This window comes from Nycticebus coucang, chromosome 14 (genome assembly GCF_027406575.1).
Source record: "Nycticebus coucang isolate mNycCou1 chromosome 14, mNycCou1.pri, whole genome shotgun sequence".
Classification (NCBI taxonomy): domain Eukaryota; kingdom Metazoa; phylum Chordata; class Mammalia; order Primates; family Lorisidae; genus Nycticebus; species Nycticebus coucang.
In genome coordinates, this window is record NC_069793.1 from 79,138,868 (window position 1) to 79,158,394 (window position 19,527).

Below are 19,527 nucleotides of genomic sequence, written 5' to 3' on the forward strand. Positions count from 1 at the left end.
TCATGTGGTTGTATGCCAAAACTTTCTGGACAGTTGCCTAGCCTAACTTTTATCATTATGAAGAAAATGTTTAAAAAATCAATAAGCAAACTAGAAATTCTTATGAACGAGCACAATACTAATAATTAATTTGATGCATAGTAAGTTCTTAAGTTCTATAAAATATATTTGGATGCTATTAATATTAATAGATACCATTTACTGCATAATTATGTTCTAAGGGCCATGCAGGGGTCTTTATATAGAATATTTTCAATTCTTATTGTATTTACCTGTAATGTGATTTTATCATCCCAAGTTTTACAGAGGAGCAAAATGAGGCTTAAAGAGGTTAAGCAAATAAGGTCACATAGAAGGTGGTAAATTCAAATTTAGTATTGTCTGGCTCTAATGTGTAAATCTTTTCCAAAGTGCTTCCCATAATTAATGGCTGTCAGTTGACAGAGTCACAGAATATTACTACTGGAAGAGATATGGGGTTATCTCATAAGCAAAGAAAGCGAGGCTCAAGAAGGTTTCATTGGCCACGAAGTCTAATGCAAAGAGAATGGCTCAGCAAGCACAATTGAGACACAGTGCAGTCCCCAGCAATGCCCACCTCTTCTCCAAGTTCTTCTTTTAATGAACCTGCCCCCTAGGGCCTAGTGTTCTGCAGATGAACTGTGTACAGTTCCACACAGGTACCAGGGTGTTCCATATTCATTATTTCTGCTCAAAGTATCTGTCCACTTCATAAACCAATAAAAAATTTTTGTAAGAGTCAATTTAATTCAGTCCAAGAATCTTCACCTCTCTGAAAGCCCTCACTGTTCATCTCTCTTTGCTTCTCAGACAACCACAAATAATGAATTTGAAAAAAGGTTAATATTAGCCAATATTTATTGTGGACTTATTATTCATCCATTTATTCTGCAAATACTTATTTAGCCTCTCCTAATTGAAAGCACTGTGCTAAATCCACTAAGCAGTCCTCACCACAACCCTATGAGGTAGGCATTATTTTGATCCCCATTTTTTACAAAACAGAAAATCTTAAAAAGGTTAAAGAGATGTATTTTTTAACATCCAAATTATGATTTATAATGACATAAGTCTTTGTATATCATGATATATTTGCTAAATGTTATATGCTATTGTAGGCTGTAAGCTCCATAGTGGTGGGAGTGATAATCTATTTTGTTTACTATTATATCCATGGGGCCAAACAGAGTAGGACATAGTAGGCAGTCAGTATATGATACTTGAATAAGCAACTGAACAATCAATAAATGAAGAACATATGTGTAGAACTATGGTCTCCCAGTCTATACCATTCTATGATGATTCCCTAGATGAGTCTGCAACAATGGGCATATTTCTTCCTAAGGTTGACACTAATATTCTAAGATGTACATTCTAGAACTCACTTCTGAGTGAGTGACACCATCTTCCATTTTCTTATGTATAATTATGGTTAAATTAATTCTACATATCCAAATGGAGTGAAAACTTATTTGAGAATGGACAGAAGCTGTATTTTAGACCTTCTGAGGAATAACATAATGACAGAGTCCTGTTAGTACACAGTATCCCAAACAATGGGAGTTTGCCAAAGAGTCTTGGGAAGAACTCAAGTCATGACCATGGCCCTCTATTGTAGTAGCCAGAAATCACACTGATGATTTCCACGTAATACAGCAAATATCTGTGAGGGCAAGATCCCAGCTTCCAGAAGACAAACACTCCTCAGACATGTTCTATACTCCACATGTGGGTCCCTAGGCTATTCTAAAACATGCACCATCCTTCTTTCTGCTTTATCAAGAATTCTAATATTTAGTATAATTAGCCTGCAACCTTAGTCTTACAATATTTCATTGGATACGTCCAGTTAATTTAAGGGTTTAAAGTTACTATCACGACATTCTCAAAACAGACTTATCTTCAATGGACACCTGCATACACATAGAGGCACACACACCCTTATTTTTGTGATAGTCTGAATAGGCACATAGTACTTACACATATTTGTGTAATTAAACATATAAATATATATAAATGCTGTAAATGTATGTATAAATACAGATATATCAGGATTTTTGAGTACCTACTAGAAGTAAAGGAAATATAATACTTTATATGAAAAAAAATATTTCATATGAAGAGAGTGAAGCTTTCTTTGTAAGAACAGGCTAGTGTTTTCCAGGTGAGAAATGAGAAATAATATAGAACTTTATTTGTACATGTACACATATATAGAACACAGGTATTAAAGAGATATTTGAAAACACACATTAAAAGGTACATACACACATATATAGTATAAATATTAAAATTATTCAAAATAATGTACTTGAAAGGATATAGGTATGGGGTGAAGAGAGATTGCTCAGTCTAGCATAGCAGGTTTACAGGACTGAGATGGTAAAAGGTGGAAAGGTCAGGAGAGAGAAGCGTGTTACAGCACTGTAAACCTAAAGTTCTGCCATTATAGTGTCAATATTTGGCGATCATTATTATCCTCAGCCAATAATAAAGTACAAGTGAATGAGAGGAAAAATGTATAGAAGTGTATACACAGAAGAGTAAGGAGAGATTGGTGGGCACCTCGATTTATTGCCTCCAATGTGTCATAGATCTGTGTCAGTCCAGAGAGGCTATTTCAATCCTTTACTCTTTAAACAGCTGTAAATTTGGGTAAGTAGGAGGCTGACTTTGTTAAAAACCGAAGAAGTGAAAAGTTTCCCTCAGAGAAGTGTCCAAAGATGTCTAGCGTATGGTTATTATAATGTAGCATTAAAGAATTTGGTCTGGGAAATTATCATTTATGGAATGAAAGGTGTATTACATCTTGAATAAAAGGAATTGTTAACAATAGACCCAGTTTGCTTTTTCTACTCTGGGAAACAACAAATAAGCTACATGCTACTAAGTAAGTTTCTCTTCCTAGCCTACATGAGCCTTGAGATTTAAATGTAATCAATATATGCATATAAATCAAAGACATTTTAAACAAATGTATTTGTTAAATCATTCAGTTTTATATTCATGTTAACTGTTGAAAAACTGCATTCCTAAATGTCAGTCTCCATTTAAAGCTGAATCAGCTTAATACTAAAATGATAATATATTCCTGAATTAAATCAAGATGCTGAGATACCCTGTGTCTCTAAGCAAAGCTTATAATTTCTTGTCAATGCACGGAAAGCCATATATATGGTCACATATACATAACTATATTATTAAGAGCTAGTTACATATGACATTCTTAGAGGCACTTTTTAAAAACTACTATTAAAATTAAAATGTTCTCTACACTTCTAAGCATATTTTATTTATGACAAATAGCTACCTCTCAATTATGCCAAAATCATACTGAAATCAAGAATTTTTTTTTTGCAAACACAGTTTCTCTTTTCAAAGCATATTTAAGAATACTCATTGTTCTGTATTAATGACAATGATTACAGGTGCATTTTATTTATATTTCACAGCATTTGCAGGAAGTCATGTTTTCTCCTTTGGATAGAGATAGCAAAAAATGAGCCAATTTCATTTCTGATAAAATGCTAGTAATTTGGGGGCTGGAATAAGTGAGGAATCAAAGAATCTGCACATCCACTTTAGAAATGCATTATAGGAAATAAAGAGGTATAATTTTTAAAATAAATAATCTTATTGCTTCTCTATGAATACATTAAATGTTTAATTATTTTAGTCTAAGTGAATCATATTCTCTCTTGCTCCCCATTTTTCCTTTTGTTTGTAAAATTATTTAGTATTAACAAATTTTTCTCTCCTTTGATGAAAAAGTATACAGTATTATAAGAGTAAAATTAGCATAGCATACTCTAAATTACTATTTATTTTATATAGATGAAAAAATAAATGTTATTTTAATGTTAAAGAGATGGAAAGATTAAAATTCATTTTATCCTTATTCCTAATAATAATAAAAATGAAAAATAGATTAGACCAAATACAAATATTAAAATGATTTGAAGTAAAAGTGCTGCTAAAATTCTGTGTTTTACAGAATAATAAACTCTGAGGAATAGAGAAGTTGAACTTGGTGAAAAGTCACTAAAAAACTGAGGTCAGGATCCTTAGATTTTCACAAGCCACCCAGAGGTGTGAGCCCACAAATATGTGTGGAAATGACAGATTTTCATGGCTTAAAACTTCCCAAACAGGAGTAACCAGTCAGCAAAAAGGACTCAGTAAAGTTTTCAAACCGTTCGAACCTAACACAACTTACTGTTACTTTCTTCCAATATGCAAGGGAAAGTCACAGGAAAAGGCTCACCTGTGCTGGGCTGAACCAACCATGTGGGCAGGCACAAGGCTCCCCACAAGTCCCTTTGCCCTTGGTGCTGGTCTTGTGGGGGCTTTTCCGCACACTGTCCCATAAGGTGACCAGCTTGGTCCTGTTTGAAGCTGAGCCCCCAGGTCCTGAGGAGGGCATGGTCTGAGAACTGTACCCGAGCCCCTGAGGGTTCCTCTGCCAGCCGCAGGCGCAGTGGGCATCCCTGCTCAGGGTGGGCGCGCTCCTGCCGGCATCCATCCCATCGGACGCCCGGCTGCAGCTGTGTTGCTTGGTGAGGTATGCATTCATACTGCACTGATGCCTACCCTTCCCTTTGGTTAGCTCTGCACAGGAATGTCTCCTCCCTCACACCCCTTTCTTCCAAGCAGTTGTAAAAGTCTTTTTCCCGTGGATCTCTCAGTATCTTTGACAGCTGCTATAAGCAGCGCATCGTGGGAGCAGTGGGGGCAGCGAGAGCAGCTCCGCACAGCACTATCTGCGGGCTGGTAGCTCTTTGTCAATAGATGACTCAACTCACAGAGCAACTTGACAGTATCCCTGCTCTAGGCAGAAGCAATCAATGCTCCACACAGCTGGGCTACCAGACTGTACACTGTGTTACAAACCCTTTTTGGATGGAGCCCCACAGTAAAGAATACTCTTTGCAATTTGGCATTCTGGCTTTTCCCTTTCCGTGCTGATCCTCACACAAAATACAAACCTCAGGAAAGAGAACTTCGTGCAGCCTAGCAGGACACTTCTTCCCAGAAAGGAAGCATCTAGGCTGAAACACTATAGCATGTGCAATTTAAAATGAGGAGAAAGTTAGCCTGTCAAGGAATTTTCAGGAATCACTTATCTAGAGAGATATTTGCCAAGGCAGAATAAATCAAGAGGTAACTATATAAAAGCATCAGTATGAATTCTAAAGAACTTCAATTCATTTTGAAAAATCATTGAGGTCACAGCATTATACTAGAATCCTGTAAACTTTGGACGTCAATTTTAAATCAGATTATGTATTATAACTCAAACATATTCTTTATGCTAACGTTAAGTGTTAATCCGTTCTCGATCAAAATAAGGCAATTTTCAACATTCAAACTGATGGGTTGGCTTATTTTTGAACAGAATTTTTCCATGCCTCAAATTATTCTGAGGATTTCCTTTCAAATATTTTACCACAACAAATACATTCACCATAGAAAAGCCTGTATTTTAAAGTCAAAGATGTGTCCAATTCTGCCATACAGTATTTTGATTTCTAAAAACAGAATTTACAAATTATTTTACTGAAAAAGAACTAAATCTATCCAATTTAAAGTAATTGCCTTCCAAAGAGAACGTGATCGTTTTAAAATTTTAGTATGCATGCTGAATCCATACATAGTATTTTCAGTAACAGGAGAGGCTAATTACCATTACACTTAGAATTTTTATTCTGAGAAATTATATTCTGTCTGAAACTTTCCAGATTTAATGTCAAAATGTATATACTTATCACACATTTCTGATGAAATAATTTTGGTTTGATTGTGAAGCAAGCTGGGGTATCAAATAAAGATCAAATGATGATAATATAATCCCATGATATAATTATTTAATCTGCAGACAATTAGATATTACCAGATACCGTCTCAGTGACCTGACCAGGTACCAAGTCAGTACAGTTCATTTTTGCCTAAGTGTGCAAGATGCTTATTGAAGGACCAAGATTATAACCAGTATTAAATTTGAACACTGGGACTCCCTGGATAAATCACTGTTAAATTTAAAAATCCTAAAAGAAAGGAGAGGGATCTTCGTTTTCCACAATACACAACATGGTCCTTTTCCAAATTCTGTACAAGAGAGGCTGATGTAAGTGCTGTCTCTGGCACAAAAGGCCTTCAAAATGCCTTTGTTAGCTAATAATGAGTCATGTACACAAGTTTAAAGGGTAGGCCCTGGTCTATGTTATCGACCATTTCCCTGTAAGTGGGCCCTCCAAGCATACTTTTCAACACATAGTGAGGCAATAAATACATACATTTTGGGGGTGGGTGGGAGGGGTAGATGAATGGATTGTTGGATAGATGTATAAATGGAAGGAAAAAGTAGAGAATGAATATCTTGATTAACTGTATTTTGATAATAATATTTAATTCAGCAGTATTCCAGAAACATAAACTATTCCTTTCAGGTTAACTTCAGGTCTGGTTTTGTATTGGTCTTGTTATGGAAATTTGTCAAAGAAATATGAAGACTTGAATTTCTGAGTAAATTTTAAATTAATGGTTTTTATTCCTGAAAGAGAATCAAGGAATCATAATCAACACCTAAAGACAGTAATGTTGAGAAAAACAGATCACCATATTGTACTTAGTGGGGAAAAAGGCAGGAAATCCTTTCTCTCTCTCCTCTCTCTCCTCTTCCATCTCTTTTTATTCTAGATCAAATAATTATGCCTGACAGAACTTTTGGCGCAAATAAACCCTAGAGAACTTCAGACAAGTCTGGTGTCACCATGATGCATGGCTCTACTGTAGGACTTGATCTGGTCTGGCAATGGCATCACTCCCAAACGAGCATGTCAGGAATGGACGTGTTTGGCTGTCTGCAATCTCATGTAACTATGATTTGTCTCTAGTTTTTCAGGTAAATATCATTGCTTCAAGGCCCATTGGCATCTCCTGGGGACGCATGTCCTGTTCTCACCTATTTACCTCTCAACTGTAAGAATCAATCCACATAACAGAAGTCAGTGTGCAACAATCACAATTTTATAATGGTCTGTACAGTTTGCAGCAAGACAGAAAATTTTCTGGCTGGGCACCATTCAAGATTTTATAAATCTTCACAGGGACCTTAATCTGGTATGAACAGGTTATTTGGAATGAGCTATTTCATCTCATCACAAAGGCCATGAGATTTCTGTTTTAATAACCTCAGAATGTCACTTCCTTGTAGGTAAATAAATATCATATATTACATAGTTAATGTTATTTCCCCCTCAAAGATCTTTAAGACCATAGAAAATGTTCATTAAACTTAACATAAGACTATGTTGAAGTTAGTTTTTCACTTTAGTACATCTAAAGTAATTCCAGATTCCTGATTTCCCCTCTCCCACAAAAAGATTTTTCTTCTCAAACATGACATTTAGCTTTTAAGTCTGAAGATAGACCACTTAAACAGATAAATACGTATAACTAGCCCTCTGTACTATGAGACAGACTCGCTAATTAATGATAATCCAATTTGATCAAATGTAATTGGAAGATTGTAATGACCATGAGATGACATGAAATTCTGACCAAACAAAAATTAGCGATGTACAAGTACACATCCTACTTATCATTGTGATTTAACATGGCCAGATGGTGCACAGGGTGATGCCTAGATGAAATCTATCTTATTGAACTTTCTTTGACCTGACTCTGATTCTGTAGAACAACCACTGCTTTTAAAGCAAGGGTTTAAAATTAATATTCTGGCTTGATTTGTTTAATAAAAATTAAAAAGATGAATAACTAAATAATTCCACTGCACTAAAACACTTACAGAATTCTTTTTCAGATAAAATTTCCTACAAACACTCTATGCATATGGGAAATGAAAATGTTAATTACAAAAGAAGAGCTAAGTGCTTGCTGTAGGATGACTGTTAGCAGAAGCCCTTTAGCAGCTACAAGTAATATGTCAAATAATCATGAAATGCTATGATGTATTAGAAATAATTTCCCCTGATTTGAAAAGTACATACAATCTATTCTTGTGCCTGCAAAAACTAGAAATTTTATAAATGCCAACAAATCAGTATTTTTCTACAGCTAATAATCTTTAGCCTAAATAATCTCTAGATCCAAACACACTTATTTTTCAAAAGGAGAGACTCAAGAATATTTAAAGTATTTTGGGCTCTAAAATTATTTCCAAAATATTTAAAACAACGTACTCATAAAACTTATTTGACAAAAATAAGTAGAAATTTTGTGGAAAGATACATACTTAATTGACACAGAGATTTAACCTGGACAGACAATTTAATAGGAAGTAGAAAAAACGTTTTGGACTGTTCCAAATTCTCACTAATATACTAAGATCTGGGTTGATGTTGAAGGTGAGAAGGTTAATCTGAATTAACAATAAGCTAAGTTATAAGGTAATTTTCTGGAAATATAAATTATATTCTGATGCACTTAGTAAAACTATTACAGAAATCAGAACTCTAATTATGTGACATTTCTTAGAGTTGTGAAAGGCATAGTAGTAAAAAGGTAATAATCATTTATAATTTGCATTTATTTGCAAGTAAATACGTGATAAAGCACATTGCTATAAGAAATTTGTTCCTATCTTTCAAGATTAAACTAATGGCATTTTTTCTGTAAGCTTTCCAGATCCCTTGGCATATTAAGCCATACTATACAGCATTTGTATACTTGTCTGTGTAAATATCTTTCACATTTGTCTATTTCTCTGAATCACCATGACAACCATCCTAGTCTAAGCTATTATAGTTTCTCTGTACAACTGTATGTGGCATACTCTGTTGCCTGAATTCCTTCCTACACAGCAGCCAGAGTGACTCCTAAAATGCAATTGTGATTAGATACTACTCAGTTTGATCTCTCATTTTATAGGGAACTGTATTCCCAGAGATGATACAATCTTGAAAGTAGTTTACATGGTTCTTAATCAGCCCTGTGGGATCTAGCCTGGGCTCCTATCTTGTTTGTGCCTCACAACCCTGCTCTGTCCCCTCAACCACATGGGCCTTGAATACTTGCCCTCGGTCCTGTCTTGTGTCCATCAAGCATGCTCCTTTCCCACTTCACACTTTCACATAATTTATTCTTCCTTGCCCTCCTGTAAGTTGTATCAAGATGCAATACCTGAAAAGCTACCCTCAATAAACATACAGCACAACATAAAAAGAAAAGTAGACTTAGAACATGAGGCATCTTCACAACAAATCTTCCAGAGTTTACTTCCAACCAGATTCTATCCCTAAGCCTCCTCTATTCAGTCCTCCCTGACCTCCAGAGTTTGACTCTAATGTCACTTCTCTGAGAAAGCATTCCCTGAATACTGGCTCTCCTTCCAAAATAGATTATACCATTCTCTCATGAAGCACTCATTTAGCGCTTGTGCTTCTCTATTACAACACTTACAATAACTGTATGCACAACAGAAATTACGCTATTACTTATATTGTGCCCTTCTACCCAGACAGAATATAAGTAATCTCCAGGAGGGCAAAAGGAAGCTTCTCCTTTTTGCACCTGCATCCCCTGAACTCACCATAAAGTGTTTAATATTTACTAAAATAAAGTAGGAAAAAAAGACAAAATTATCTTTCAGTTATCATACCAATAACTACATATTGTGGTCTGAGTTCTACCACTCAACGGACAGTGAATAAATAAGCACTTTGATTTCAAAAAGAGAACAGCAACATGCTGTCAAGGTCATCACCTTCGTGAAACATTTAGTGTGGCTGAGTAACATAAGTGTATTAACTCATTTGGGGGAAGTAATTTGCTGGTGGTCTTAGTACTGAAACTGAAACAGCTTCTGTTTATTTTAGCAAGATATAAATTTATAAAAGATTCACTTCCTGACAGCTATGCTTTTCTTTCAAGATTTTTCAAGTGTTCTCTCTTTATAGCTAAATAATGCAAAAAGGGGCCTCGTTCCCCAAGTCAAGAGCCAGTTAATGGCAACACATGGAGAGAATCCCAAACTAACCATGAAAGCCATATTCTTATTAAAATGATATAATCCAGAGTATTACAGGATTTTAAAGGTGTGTATGAGAGATTACTAAGTGTATAGTAAAGTATAAGCACAAGGTTATATAGTGAGATACCTTGCATGATTAACTTTGAATAACAAACCATTTCCTCCTTCTCCTTATCCTTGGCAACCACCATTCTTATTTCTGTTTCTGAGTTTGACTACATTTAGATACTTCTTATAAACAGAATCATAAAATAGCTGTCATTCTGCAATTGACTTATTCCACTTAGGGTAATATCCTCAGGATTCATTCATATTGTATCATATGATAGGATTTCCTTCTTTTTATGGTTGAATAATACTCCATTGTATGTACATGTGACATTTTTTTTTTTCAGACTGGTCTCTTTTTATTTATCTATTTATTTATTTATTTTATTGTTAAATCATAGCTGTGTACATTAGTGCAATCAAAGGGGTACAATGTGCTGGTTTCATATACAATCTGAAATATTTTCTTTTTTTTTTTTATTGTTGGGGATTATGTGACATTTTGTTTATGGACATTGAAGTCGTTTCTACCTCTTGGCTATTGTGAATAATGTTTAATATACTTGGAAATACAAATAAATATTCTGGATAGTAATTTCAATTCTTTTGAATAAATACTCACAAGTGGAATTGTTGAATAACATGAAAGTTCTATTTTTAATTTTTTGAGGAACCTCCATACTGTTTTCCATTGCGCCTACACCATTTGACACTAGCAGAACACAGGGCTCCAATTTCTTCACATTTTCAACACTTGTTATTTTCATACCTTATTGTGATATTAATTTGCATTTCTCAGATGATGAGTGATGTTGAACATCTTTTCAATGTATCTGTTGGCCATCTGTATATCTTCTTTGGAAAATGTCTACTCAGATCATTTTCCCATTTTTTATTCAGGTTATTTATTTTTGCCTATTGAGTTGTAGGAGTACCTCACATATTTTGAGGTACTCCTCAAAGCCCTTATCAGATATGTGGTTTGCAGATACTTTCTCCCATTCTGTAGATTGCTTTTTTCACTGGGTTCATCATTTTTTTGCCAGGCAGAGGTTTTTGGGGTTGATGTATTCCCATTTATCTAATTTTGCTTTTGTTATCTGTGCTTTGGTGTCATATCCAAGAAATCATTGCCAAAACTAGTGTTATTAATATAAAGCTTTCCCTCTATGTTTTTGTCTAATGGTTTTATAGTTTCAGGTATTTAAAATCTTTTATTCATTTTGAGTTGATCTTCGGACCTTCATCTTACATCACACACAGTTATATTCTTTTACATGTGCATGTCTTGCTTTCCCAATATAATTATTATCTTTATATTATCATTTTCTCATGTGTAGTCTTGGCATCCTTGTTGAAGATCATTTTTACTTTATATATATGAGCTTATTACTGGTCTCTCTATTCCATTTCTTTAGTTTATATAGCAATCTTCATGCTAGTGCCATATAGTTTTGGTTACTATAGTTTTGCGATATGTTAATATATTTTAAGATCAGGAAGTATTTGGCTTCCCCTTTGCTCCTTTCTCTCTCTGTCTTTTTTTTTTTTTTTCTATTTGGCTCTTTTATGGTTCCATATGAATTTAGGATTGTCATTTCTATTTCTATAAAAAAAAGTCATTGAGATTTTGATAGGTGTTACATTGAATGTGTACATTGCTTTAAGTAGTATGGATATTTTAACAATACTAAGTTGTTCAACCCAACATGGCATATCTTTATATGTATTTTTGTCTTTAAATTCCTTCAGCAGTGTTTTGTGTAGGAAACTGAGCACCAGGCTTATAGGAGTGGTCACCGGTTCATGAAGGAGGTGCTGGGAGCGGGACAATCTCCTAGCTGGCATGGAGATGTTTTGCAGCCTGGAGACAAACCACGAGCAACGAAGTGCTCCACTTTGCTCATTAGCAAGCAGGTGTTATACTTTGAACATTCATGGTGCAGCAGGGTGGGAGTCCAGCCCGTGGAGATTGACTATGTAGTGACCATTAAGCAAGTGATCCTCATAGTGCCTCCCCACCACACACACATACCTGTTGTATAATGTTTCAATAAAAGGCCACAGCAGAGGTTACTCGGGGCTTCCCTGCACCTATGGGGAGTCTACCTCTTGCAAGCGTTGTACTTTTAATCTGTGTACTGGCTGTTTCCTTCACGTGGTGACGGGGTGCCACAGCAGCTCCAACAGTTATGTAGTTTTCAATGTATACTTTTTTTGCCTCCTTGGTTAAATTTATTACTCAACATTTTATTCTTTTGGATGCTATTTTAAATGGAGTTGTTTTCTTAATTCTCTTTCAGATGGTTCACTGTTAGTGTACAAAGACAACTGACTTTAGTATTTTGATTTTGTAAATTTTTTTAATTTTTAAATGAAGCCCTAACAGGTTTTGTTGTAAAATATTTGGGATTTTCTACATATAAGACTATGATATCTGTGAACAGAGATAATTTTACTTCTTCCTGTACAATTTGTATTTATTTATTTATTTTATTATTATTTTTTTTTTTTTGCCTAATTGCTCTGGCTAATACTTGCAATACTATGTAGAATCAAAGGGGTAAGAGTAGGAATCCTTGTTTTATTTCTGATCTTAGAGGAAAAGCTTTCAGTTTTTCATTATTGAGTTAATGTTAGTTTTAGCCTTTTCTATGTTCTTTATAATGCAAGGTATTTTTCTTCTATTGCTAGTTTGTTGAATGTTTCTATCATACAAATGTGTCAATTTTGTCTAATGCTTTTCCTGCATTTATTGTGATGGCCATGTAATTTTTATACTTCATTCCCTTAATATGACTTATCACATTGATGAATTTCATATCTTAAACCATCCTTGCATCCCAGGTATAAATCTCATTTATACCTTTTCATTGTGCTATTGAATTTGGTTTGTTAGTATTTTGTTGAAGAATTTTGCATCTGTATTCACCAAGGATGTTGGCATGTCATTTTCTTTTCTTGTGGTGGTGTCCTTTTCTAGTTTTGTTCCCTCCTCTTAACCTTTTTGGAAGAATTTGAGAAGACTGGAATTAATTCTTCTTAAAATGTTTGGTAGAATTCACCAGTGAAACCATCTTTTCCTGGGTTTTCCTTTGTGGGTAGGAGTTTGATTATGGATTTAATATCCTTAATATTGATAGGCCTGTCTAAAATTTTTATTTCTTCATTATTCAATCTTTGTAGGTTGTCTATTTCTAGGCATTTGTCCATTTTATCTAGGTTATCTGACTTGTATAAGTTTCTCAGTACTCTCTTATAATCCTTCTCATTTCTATATAATCACTAATAATGTTACCTCCTTCATTTTTAAAATCTTAGTTATTTGAGTCTTCTGTCTTTTTTCTCGTTAATTTAGTTAAAATTTTGCCAATTTTGATGGTTTTTAAAAAACCAACTCTTAGTTTCATTGATTTTTTTTTCCATTGTTTTTCTATTCTTTATTTCTTCTCTAACCTAAATTACTTCCTCTTGCTAACTTTGTGCTTAGTTTGTTCTACTTTTTAAAATTCTTTGAAATGTAAAGTTAGGTTGTTTTGAAATGTAAATGTTTATCAGTAGAAACCTTCAGAGTACTGTTTTTTTGCTGCATCCAATAAGTTTTGGTGTTTGTGTTTTGTCACTATTTTTATCTCACAATATTCCTTTTGTTTTCTTCTTTGGCCTATTGGTTTTTAAGAGTGAGTTTTTTTTTCGCATTTGTGAATTTTCCAGTTTTCCTCCTAGAAAATATTTTATGTGTGCTTGAGAATAATGTGTAATATGCTGCTGTTGATTGGCATGTTTCGTATATGTTTGGTAGGTCCATTTGGTGTAGTGTCAATCAGGCCTTCTTTTTTTTTATTGATCTGTGTGGATTCTGTGTAGGTGGTCTATCCATTATTAAAAGTGGCATATTAAAATACCCTGCTGTGATTATGTTGTTCTCTATTCCTCCTTTTAGTTCTATTAATGATTGTTTCATATATTTGGGTGCACTGATTTTAGGTGCACATATATTTAAAATTTTTATATTTTCCTGGTGAATTGACTTTTTCATTATTATATAATATGCTTTGTCTCTTTCAAAAGTTTTTACCTAAAGTCTGTTTTGTCTGATATTGTATGGCCATCATGATTACCATTTGCATGGAATATCTTTTTTCATCCTTTCACTTTCAGCTTATGTGTGTTTTTAAATCTAAAGTGAGTCTTATAGACAATACTCACATATAGTTGACTCGTTTTTTAAATTCATTCAGCTTTTCCATATTTTCTGAACCATTTACATTTAAAGCAATCATTGACAGGAAGGACTTGCTATTGCTATTTTGTTAATGGTTTTCTGTCTTGTAGTTATTTTTGACCCTCTTTTTCTCACTTGCTCTCTCCCTTTGTGCTTTATGGATTTCTTGCAGTGATATTTTTGATTCCTTTCTCATTTTCTTTTATCCATCTTCTATAGTTCTTTTGAGGGGTTACCATGGTGGTTACATAAAATATTTTATAGAGATATAGTTATAATAATATATTTCAAGCAATAACAATTTACTTAAATTGCAGAAAATGCTCTACATTTTTAATCCCCCCCGTATATAACTTAGGTTTTTGATTATACAAATTAAATCTTTTTATATTGTGTCTATATTAACTTTTTAAGTTATAATTATTTTTATACTTTTATCTTTTAGCTTGTTCTTTAGTTCTTAATAGAGAAGCTGTGGTTCTGAGTTGTGTGGGTGAGACCTCAATATGCTTTTACACAAGTCTTCATCAATTTAAAAGTTAATTAAATTACTTAAATTGTGTTGATTTAAATTTTTGGAATTTAATATGTCTAATATCTTGGGTGTGTTATTTCCATGTGCTTATATTCCTAATTCTTCCATGCTAGATACCCTACTGAATCTTTCCTGGTTACCAGAAGCAGATGTGGTAGCCTGGGACCTTGGGAAGAACACAGGCATTTCCTATTCCCTGTGCTAAGATTTTTGAGGGAGGAAATGCATGGATAATAACTGCAGTCACAACTGAAAAAAACAAAAGGAAGAAGTGAGAAGGAAGGGAGGGAGCAAAGAGGAAAAGAAGAAAAAGAGGGAGGAAAGGTGGTAGAGAAGGAGGCAGAAAGAGGAAGGCAACAGTCACAAACTAAGGTAGAAAATCTTTTTAAAAGATTATAAAAGCACAAAATTGATTCAAATGCACAGAATGAAAATGAAGCAAATATAAATAGACATTTCTCTGGCTGTAAAATAGTCTTTCACATACCATTAAGCCCCTCTTGAAGCAGAGTACCAGGTTTTTTGGAGCTGTCACACTCAGAATTCGAGATGCAACCATAAACTGGAATCATTTTTAAATTTTAGTTTGCATTCTGAAGAATGACTTGTAATACATATTTTCTAAATTTATCAAAGGATCACAAAACCTTCTAGTTTAAAAATAAGCCAGATTCTTATTTGTCTGAGGTAATTCATCTGTGGATTGGCCTAAAGGCAAAGATAGAAATGACAGGCCCTCTTTTAGCTAAAAGATCTCTTCTCCTTAGAGACTTGACATTTTAGTAAAATTTTACCTAATTGGCTTTGCTTTAGCCAGTACATTTCAAATTCATATTTAATTAATCATCTCCTCCTCTATGATTTCCTACTATTTTGCTTTGCATTCATTTGTTTCATTCAATAAATATTTATTGATAGCCTATGCTGTACCAGGAAGTATGCTATAAAGTACTAAACCGTAGACAGGGTAGAATTCCATCAGGGAAGAAAGATCTGAAATAAATAAGTGTGCTGAGTGATGAAATAGACATGTACAAGGACAACGTGTAAGATCTTCCCTGGTATTGAACTTGTACCATTACGTGGAGTTCCATAATTGCACGTCAGCATGTTTGTCTTTCCTACTAGATTTAAGCTACTAAAGAGAAAAGACTATTCCTTATTTGTAAAATTACATCCTTTTTTCCACTGTTTCACAATATCATTATTATTGCTCAGTAAATCTTTGTTGAATTGACCTAGAAAATATTGGGCTTGGGTTTAGGAACAAGCTCTAGTTCCAACTGTGCTACTAACTAGCTGTCTCATTTTGGACAAATCACTATAACTTACTAAGTTTCAATTACCACATTTGTGAAATTAGATAGTGGGCTGGAGTCTATGAGGTCACATCGGATGATTGCTAAAAGATAGGCATAGTTGATGAGTGATGCCCTGTCAACACCTTTAGGTTTAAAAATAATGTCTCCCAATTAGCTATCGAGATAAGGGGTTTAACATGTTATTAACATACTGGCTTATTATTATTTTAGCACACATCAAGGTGGTTAGAGAGTATGGCTTGAAAATTTTTTGCTTATTTACTCAATTTTACATTCTTTCTAGAACTAGATAGTAAATATAGCATTGCAGTGAAAAGAATGGCCTCTGAAGTCAGACTGTTAACTTTTAATTGCATCTCCACAGCTTATTCAAAAGTGGGGACAGGTGCCCTGTACCATTCCCTAACAGCTTCTCATTGCACCCATTGAAGCATTGAGAAACTGAAATGTTTTCAGTGCTGAAGTCTGATGGAATTTTCTTCTTGGACACATTTTTTCTATATTTTTCTATAATGCTATAATGTGATAAAGCTTTGTATAATATGTATGCAATTACAATTTTCTCTCATTCATAATAGACAGGGCATGTTGAGTCAGACTTCTGGGTTCATATTCCAACACTAACCAGTATTCGCTATTAACTTGAGCAATTCACTAAACTTTTCTGTGCCTCAATTTTCATTTATAAAACAAGCTTGTGAATAGTTCTACCTCATAGGATTGGTGTGACAATAATATGAGTTAAAGTCTGCAAAGTTCTTAGTACAGTATCAGGCACATAGTAACTCTCAATAATCCCTCTTTCTCTCTCATATCATCATCATCATTCCTCTCACTCCTTCAATTATAAGTTCAGAGGCTGACATTTAAAAATTCTGCAGTGGGACTGGGTATAGTGGCCCACACCTGTAATCCTAGCATTCTAGAAGGCCAAGGTGGGTGGATTGCTTGAACTCAGGAATTCGAGACCAGCTTGAACAAAAAGTGAGACCCTGTCTCTATTAAAAATAGAAAAACAACAACAACAACAACAAACTATCCAAGTGTGGTGGCACACACCTACAGTCCTAGCTACTCATGAGGCTGATGCAAGACAATTGCTGGGGCTCAAGGGTTTCAGGTTGCTGTGAGCTAAATGATGCGTGGTACCCTCTACCAAGGGTGATAGAGTGAGACTCCGCCTCTAGAAACAAAGAAATTACTGACACTCAATAAAGATGAATTGATTTCAACTGAATGGCAAGATTCCATATTGGTCGTAAATTGTTTGCCTGGCTCATATTTTGGGCAAGACATTATTTCTCTGGGTTAGGTGCTAAAGCATATCACAACAGACCACCATTCACATATCTACCATTTATCGAATACCTACAATGTGTCCCAAGCGTGTGTATTGGATCCCAAGCATTTCTTTTGATCCAATAACCCTATATGATAAATATTGAAATGACAATTTAAAATATAGAAATAGGCATACAAAGATTCTATAATTTCCCCCATGACTTTAGTAAGGAGTAGAACCAGAAATGAAATTGAGATTCATGCAACACTGGAGCCATGCATGCGAACTTGTGTAAAATAACATCTTATTTTTGTGTAAAACTTTTGTTTTTGAAAATACTGTTATACACTTGATTTATTTTAATCTTCCCAATAGCTCCATAGGCAGAGCAGGGGAAAAAATTGAAGCTCATTACCATGAAATAACATATCTGAAGTCAGACAGCTTGGTAACTCATATTGCTGGAAAGAGAATTCATAGCTCAGCGTTCCCCCCACCAAATCCTTCCATTATTCCATCCTGTTTTCCTACACAGCATACGCCCTTTCTAGGTAGGAACATCTGACTTCATGTCACTCTCTCCGAATAAATAAAAGATGAGGTACATTTAGTAAACTTAAACCTGAAGTTTTTAAGTTTGATGTCCACATAAAATTTGCATTTGCTTTCTCTGTTCTTATTTATGGGTCCTAAGGCAAGCATTAATCAGGATTTTGAAAAGTTATAATGAAAATGGTTTTTTAAACTTCAAAGGCTTAAATGAAAATAAAGTTTTTGCCTTAATTATATTTTCTCATACAAGTCCAGGAGCATCTGCAGTTTCTTGCATCTACAGAATTTATGAGAGTTTGAATTTATGGCTCAGTGCCCGTAGCTCAATGAGTAGGGTGCCTGCCACATACACCGAGGCTGGCGGGTTCAAGCCTGGCCCTGGCCTTCTAAACAACAATGACAACTGCAACCAAAAAATAGTTGGGCATTGTGGCTTGCACCTGTAGTCCCAGCTACTGGGGAGGCTAAGGCAAGAGAATCGCTTAAGCCCAAAAGTTTAAGGTTACTGTGAGCTGTGATGCTACAGCACTCTACAGAGGGTGACATAGTGAAACTCTGTCTCAAAAAAAACAGAAAGTTTGAATTTATGTAAGCCTGGTGCTTCTGGCTATGAAACATAGTCACATCTTTAACATATAGCAACTTTAATCATAGCCTACCATTTATTGATTATCTACTATTAAGGAGTCAAAAACTTACAGAATTAGAGCTAATTTTTGTAAGAGTCTTGAAAGGTGAGCATTATTATTTCCATTTCCAGATAAGGAAATTGAGATTCAAAGAAATTGCTCAAGGTTACGCACAGTCAGCTGTTAAACAGCAAAGCTGTGATTCAAACCCAGATCAGTCTGATTCCAAACCATGATGCTTCCCACCTGCACTATGTCTTTTAGAAGAAAAATAAAAAGTGAAAAAAATGAGTCTTCTACTTTCCTTTGGCTGACATAAGTTACTTTAAATACTAATCTCTGTGTTAAACTGTGGAGGTTTTGAGAAAACTCAAAACCTGATTATACAAAACCCATGTTGGTGAAAAGTCCAAGCAGATTGAGTCATCAGCTACTTCAGCTGAAGCTTTTCAGCACCTGACAGGGAGTATTGTTCAGGCCTGCTGTGTTAAATGAAATGTGGTATTGTACACTCAAGTGCCAAAGCACCCACTGTGGGGCCTTTCAAAGAAATTGTCTTTATTCTAGATCTCATTCATAAGCCAAAAAAACAGACATGAAATGAAAATTACCTGTGGGTTGAGTTCTACAAAATTGGTGGTGGGCCCAAGACACTCCAGTTGGAGCCCAGGCACTGGCGCTGAAAATACACTTGAAAAGATTCACCTGGTACAAACTTATTAACACATAATTGACAATAAAATATTTCCTTTTTCAGCAAAGGTCATTTATTTCATACTTGGAATATGTTATTTTGGTATAATTTATGCAGTAAGGATTATGTGTCACTTTATATGCATTTCCTAAATAACCATCCACAAAGCCAATTATTTGGTATTTTTCCTTTCTTTAAAATTTCCCATTGAAGATGACAATACTGCTT

General features: G+C 34.6%; 1 protein-coding gene across 16 annotated transcripts in view; it reads right to left on the reverse strand.

Moving 5' to 3' along the window:
* DLG2 (discs large MAGUK scaffold protein 2) overlaps nucleotides 1-19,527 on the reverse strand; it is a 2,435,891-nt gene that overhangs the window by 1,036,527 nt on the left and 1,379,837 nt on the right. For 7 of the 16 annotated variants that reach the window (XM_053560241.1, XM_053560237.1, XM_053560235.1 and 4 more), the window contains exon 1: nucleotides 4,286-4,784. The exons of the other annotated variants lie outside the window; for them this stretch is intronic. In XM_053560241.1, the coding sequence (XP_053416216.1) occupies nucleotides 4,286-4,594 (309 nt within the window). In that variant the 5' untranslated portion in view covers nucleotides 4,595-4,784. Of the gene's footprint in view, nucleotides 1-4,285; nucleotides 4,785-19,527 lie in introns of those variants that run through there. 16 annotated transcript variants of the gene reach the window in all.